At 41.6% G+C, this 6,055-nt stretch overlaps 1 protein-coding gene across 1 annotated transcript; it reads left to right on the top strand.

Annotated features, from left to right (window-relative positions):
- On the top strand, positions 643-1,842 carry LOC8063160 (probable glutathione S-transferase GSTU6). The gene is made up of 2 exons (XM_002467562.2): positions 643-1,152; positions 1,246-1,842. Exons 1-2 carry the CDS (start codon positions 823-825, stop codon positions 1,624-1,626), a joined length of 711 nt encoding a protein of 236 aa, XP_002467607.1. The 5' UTR covers positions 643-822; the 3' UTR covers positions 1,627-1,842.

The following is a 6,055-nucleotide window of genomic DNA, read 5'->3' as shown; positions in this document are numbered from 1 at the left end:
ACCTAAAAATTTACTCTCTCTTTTTCTCTTTTTGAGGAGGAAGCAGTACATGTACAATATTGTGTATTGTCATGATAAGTCATTGTTACATGGATCAACATTCTGATGTCAATTATTGATTCTTATTGACATGATTTTGACAAGATTTCAATGGTCTCACATATCCATATATTTAATTTGGGATTTAATATGCCATCTTTTTTTATTCCTTGCTTAGAGTTCAAGCAATCGGGCGGGTCAATGGGCTAGTACACTAAAATGCAGAGCTGGCACCAATAATTTTACTTTACTAAACTTCGAATAATTTGCTTCTTCTCCAAGGAGTTGAAGAGTCTCCGGTAGTTCCAAATTAATTACAACATTGCTTGGTCCACTACAACAGAGGTGACATCTAGAGACGAAGCCAGAAAAAAATTTAAAAAGAACTGAATAAAAGTACTATTTCAACTTAGCTCTACTTTAACTCATCATAATAAAAAAAATAATAGCTTGAAGTATCCTTATATTAAAACTATAGATCATGATAAAATTTACAAAATACATCATAAAAAATATCCTACCTTATATATTTGTATGTAAAATTAGAAAGTGCAAGAGCTCCAGTAGCCTAGCTAACAGTAGGGGGGCTGGAGCCCCCTAGCCCCACCGCTACCTCTGTGCATGGTGGCACCTATCAATACGATTCTGATTTTATTTCATAGTCAAACTATCTAAAAATTTGAGAACTCAAAAACATATTTATAGCACCAAGCTGCGAAGCTAAAATCCTTCTCAGGAGCAGTCGTAGAAACAGGACAACCACACACAGATCCACAGTAAGAGATGGCCGGAGAAGACGACGGCGAGCTGAAGCTGATCGGGCAGTACGGGAGCGCTTTCGTCACCAGAGTGAAACTTGCTCTTCATCTCAAGGGCCTGAGCTACGAGTACGTCGAGGAAGATCTCCGCAACAAGAGCGCGCTCCTCCTCAGCTGTAACCCAGTGCACAAGGCGGTTCCCGTGCTGATCCACAACGGCAAGCCTATCTGCGAGTCGCAGGTCATCCTGCAATACATAGATGAGGCCTTCGCCGGCACCGGCCCGTCCCTCCTCCCGGCTGACCCCTTCGAACGCTCCGTAGCCCGTTTCTGGACTGCCTACATCGAAGACAAGGTTTGTTTTTTGTTTTTTAACCTTAATTAATCTCCTGTTATCTGCCTACATCCAGAATTTGCATCTGACAATAACATGCTTGTGAGCGCGCAGCTGGTGACCCCATGGGATCGAGTGTTCCGGGCGAAGACGGACGAGGAGAGGGAGGAGCCGCTCAAGCAGATGTTGGCAGCAGTGGAGACTCTGGAGGGAGGCCTCAAGGAGTGCTCCAAGGGGAAACCCTTCTTCGGCGGCGACAGCGTCGGGTACGTGGATGTCGTTCTGGGTGGTGCCGTCTCGTATGCCAAGGGACACGATGCGCTCTTTGGTGCCAAGCTCTTCGACGCTGAGAAGACGCCGCTCCTAGCCGCGTGGATGGAGCGGTTCGGCGAGCTCGACGCGGCCAAGGCGGTCCTGCAGGACGTTGATAGAGTGGTCGAGTACGCCAAGATGCTGATCGCCAAGAACGCTGCCATGGCTTCAAAGAATAACTGATTGAACCAGCAATCCGGCCGGCATTGTTTTCTGATGCCGATTGCAAATAGTACAGTGTTGCTGGTGGCTGTTTTTGGCAGTTGATCCATCCGATTATTAATTACCGTGTGCTTGTAGCCAGGCTTATCCTTGCACGATTTTATATACCAACACGTCATCAAGATTGAAATGAAACCATCTATAAAATAACCTCAGCAATGAGGCATTTCAATTTGTTGTTTCAAAGGCTAAGCAAAATATTTAATTGCTGCAAAATGATTGGATCACATGCAAGATGTTGAAACGATTTAGCCCTCAGTGAGGATTTCATCCCGTTTCACCGCGTGGGAAACAACGCCCGCGGAGTTTCACCATGGTGAAACTACTTCCTTCTCTTTCCTCTTCGTTTCATGCAAAAAGTACAGTTTTGCTGACATGGCGCTCTAATAAATGTGCATAACATCCTGGTGAAACCTCCACTGAGACTGACCTAAGTAATAAGTAAGCTATGGAAATTAAGAATGTGTGTTCTTGTACGCTCGCAGAATTAATACTACGTTTTGTGCATTCATTGTGTTAATGTCGAGAGTCTTACTATGAGCTTTTTTATTTTTGTAAACCCAAATACTAACTAAAGATCATGCAAGCTGTAGCTATTAGGTCCGCATGCACACCTACCCACACAAGCGCCAACATGGCCTTCCCTCTCCCCCCACCCACATGGCCTTTCCCACTTCCTCAACTCTCTCTCTCTCTCTCTCTCTCTCTCTCTCTCTCTCTCACACACACACACACACACACACACACCAACCACCTCCTCCTCGACACTCGGTGGCCTCCTCGCGCCCCACCTTCTCTCCTATGCGCGGCCATGGCAGATCTGCTCGCGGCGGCAGAGAGATCCGCTGGCCTCTTGTTCTTCTTCTAGTATTTCGGCAAGCTCTCTCCTTTCTTTTCCAACTCTAGCAGGATATAGAATGGCGGGCTAGGGGAGGTGGGTAGGCCAGGCGGTGGGAATGGTTGATGGGCGGCTGAGAGGAGCTGGTGGCGGTTGGGACGGTCGGGCCAAGTCGGGGCGGGGGAAGCTCGCCAAAGCTAGAGAAAATGGCGGCGGTCGAACTTGTTGGAGCCAGAGAAAATGGCGGCAGTGGGGGGAGAGGAAGACGGTAGCCACCGCGGGCATGACAAACCCTAGTGCCCATGGTGAGGTCGTGGCCGGCAGGGGAGGCGAGGGCACCAGAGTCGGTGAAGATATTTGTTGAGTTTTTTTTCTGACTCAAATCTCTTGGGCTAGAGAGGTGCGCGTGCCAGGAGTCAAAATTCTGCTCATGATGTAGTAATCTCCTTTTTTAATCCATTTGTTTTTGTCATGATTTCTTTTACATTATACGAAAGCGGACAAGTGATAGTACTTCTCTGTGACTAAGAGAATTAGCACTATGACAAAACATGCAATAGCTGCCGAAGCCGAACCATCATTATCGTTTTATATGTGGGGCCAATGGTGAAATTTATCACCACGGGTTCATGGATTCAACCGGCAATGACTATCGCTATCGCTAACCGGCTAGATTCACGAACCCACAACTAAAGTCTATTTTGGAAAAAATATATTTTTATATGATATCGAGATAAACTTTATATCAAAATTATAGAGTTTAAAGAGGTCTAAAACTTTGTAGTTGATAATATTTTGATTTGAGATTATTTACATGTCCAAATATGAAATATAAGACCTTAGATTAGATTTGAGATGATTAAAAATGTCAAATAGAGATGAAGTGGTATCAAAGTTGTAGTACTCGATGAGATCCATAATTTTATAGTTAACAACCTTTTCATTTGAGATCAAATATACACTATAAGATTTATAATTGTGTAGTTAAAAGAATCGTCTTACTATTTTACAAAATTAGATAACCAGTGTTAGTTGGCTATATATGGTTATTGAAAATCAAAGGATAGCCAACCTTCTATTTTACAAAACCAGATAACATATCTGTTGAAGTCTATTTTTTACCATACAAATTCTAAAATAATCTACATAATAAAAATAACCAATCTCTTGGAGTTGCTCTTGGATCTTGACTTCGGGATGGGGAGGGGGTGCAATCGCCGCGATGAGTCGCGTGCATATGCTTTTCGCGCAAGATAGGCGACAAGCACCTACTGTGATGTAAAAGTCTTGTCTTCTGCTCTTTTATTTTTTCTTTATTTACAGCAGCTCACCTAATGCAAGACGTATTTTTCCTTCGAAAGTTCGAATGTAAGGGATGGACCACTTCATAGAAAACGTGAACAACTGGACGTCCATGATTGTGCCTTTAGGGTGAGAAATAATTGGGTTATTTAACTAAAATAACTTCATCCAGTCTCCTCGCTTGGTTATTCAACTACACTCGATCATTTAGGTCAGGACTTGCATCACAAGTCAGGAGCTCCATTCAGTCTCCTCCTTCCACAATCACTAATTCATGATGCCTTCCAATCACTTAGTAACTTGCCCATGTTTATGATGTCTTCATTTGAGATATCAAAAGGTGCTTTAAAACAACTAGATTAAATCTTTAGTGTTAAGTTGGTTTGTCATTTTATTTGTGCTTTGTTTTGGATCTTTGTACGATTGCAATGCTTTTGTAGATTTTTCCTACAATGTTTTTTAATACAGGCTTAAGACATAAGGATTAGGGAATAGGTAGTTGGGTTGGTTTCTTTTATTTTTGTGGTGTGCTGTTTTTCAGAATAGTCGGTGTTCATCAAATTATATCTCCAATTATGGACATTCACAGGTCTTAAAAATTTCTTCGATAAAAGTAAACTTCGCTATGTTTCATCTGCCACTGGAACCTTCATAGCTGTTATGGTTTGGGAGTTATTAAAATTAGAAGATGATGTATCTGTGCTGTCAGAAATCTGGGACAGTTTTTGTTGTGCACTGTTTCCAACTACCTTAACTGCATAATCTGAACAAGTGTTCTATAAGAAAGTTGTAGAGGATTTCATAAGCTTTCAAACAGTATAAACTGAAACTTTATCGGATTAACAAAATGTGAGTTATGGCTGTTTTAGTGCACTGTTGTTTTCTGCTCGCGAGGAATTGCAGGTTGCTTGTTCTTACCTATACACAAGAGGCCTCTGGGATTTCAGAAACTCTTTATGGTAGTAAACTCACTCATAAGAAGGTCCAATCTACCCATTTGAGTTCCCTAGTTTACTCTTCTTAAGGGAGTAGTAGCCAAGTTATAGAAGTTGCAAGATGAAGGTTTTGTGCATTCTATTGCATTACTTGGAAGTATTAGTTATGCCTCTGGATGAGAAGTCACTATCAAGCCCATGTATCTTTGCTCAAGATTGGTTACTCGTTGGATCAAGGGGTTCATGCATTTGTCAAGATTGGTCTTCACTTCGAGCTATTATCGATCGAGAGTTCAATCTTCACCATACCTAGGACGAGTTGACATTAATAACATAGGAAGGAGATATGGTATATCTACGGTTGGTTCTACAAAGGTTCAGAAAATCTACTACTATACCAAGCATGGCAAGTAAGTTTTGAGTGATGAAAGCTCTCTATTTGGTTAGGTTATCTATACTGATGGAATTATGGTAAAGAACTTAGAAAGTTTGATGCATTGAGTTGAAATCCACCAAAGGAAGTAAGTGAGGTTCAGAGTTTCATGGGAATGGCAAGATAATGTTAGAGGTTCATTGGAGGCTTTATAATCATGGACATAAGAGTTTCCTTTATGATGCATCTCATCAAAACTAGGTTATGTTCTTGTGCAAGAAGGAAAAATAATGGCTCATCAAGGTAGAAAAGGAAGCGTGGGTTGGACTACCCGACACATGTGGAGTTATCCACTGTGGAGCATGGAAGTACTATCTCCTTGGACATAAAAAAGTGACTAGGTGGAACATATGAAAAAAGAGATTTGATAATACGAACTAAAAAAAGTGGCCTAGTGATTAGATTTACCTAAGAGTTGTTTAGATTTACCTAAGAGTTGTTTGGTGTGCGTGTGCCCGTCAAAATTTTGGAATCTGTTGAGCAAGTGAATTGGAGTAAGTTGAGGTGGAATCCTTATCAAGAAGATAGAACTACCCAAGGAAATGAAGATCTAAAGGCGGGGTATTTACATCTCTTTGATCACTATCTTCCGAATCTCGATGACAGGATTCATCTTAAGGGGGTAGAATTGTAACACCTTAAAATTTGCTCTACATGTAAATTGATTTAATTTTATATTTTTGTGCTTATAAAATATAGAAAATAATTTATTTTTATTAAATTAAATTTATTATAAGGCTTAGCAACATTTGTTATGCAAACATCCTGGTGTATATGATTTTTGATTGTTCCTCCTTTGAGGCGGAACCCACAATGGTGCCTGTGGTGGAAGGTCCGAAGGTTGGGCCGACCGTGGGTGCTGCCGCGACTCTAGCGGCAATC

This window comes from Sorghum bicolor, chromosome 1 (genome assembly GCF_000003195.3).
Source record: "Sorghum bicolor cultivar BTx623 chromosome 1, Sorghum_bicolor_NCBIv3, whole genome shotgun sequence".
NCBI classification, from domain to species: domain Eukaryota; kingdom Viridiplantae; phylum Streptophyta; class Magnoliopsida; order Poales; family Poaceae; genus Sorghum; species Sorghum bicolor.
The sequence above is the reverse complement of the archived record's forward strand: the minus strand, read 5'-3'. Positions and strand labels throughout refer to the sequence as shown.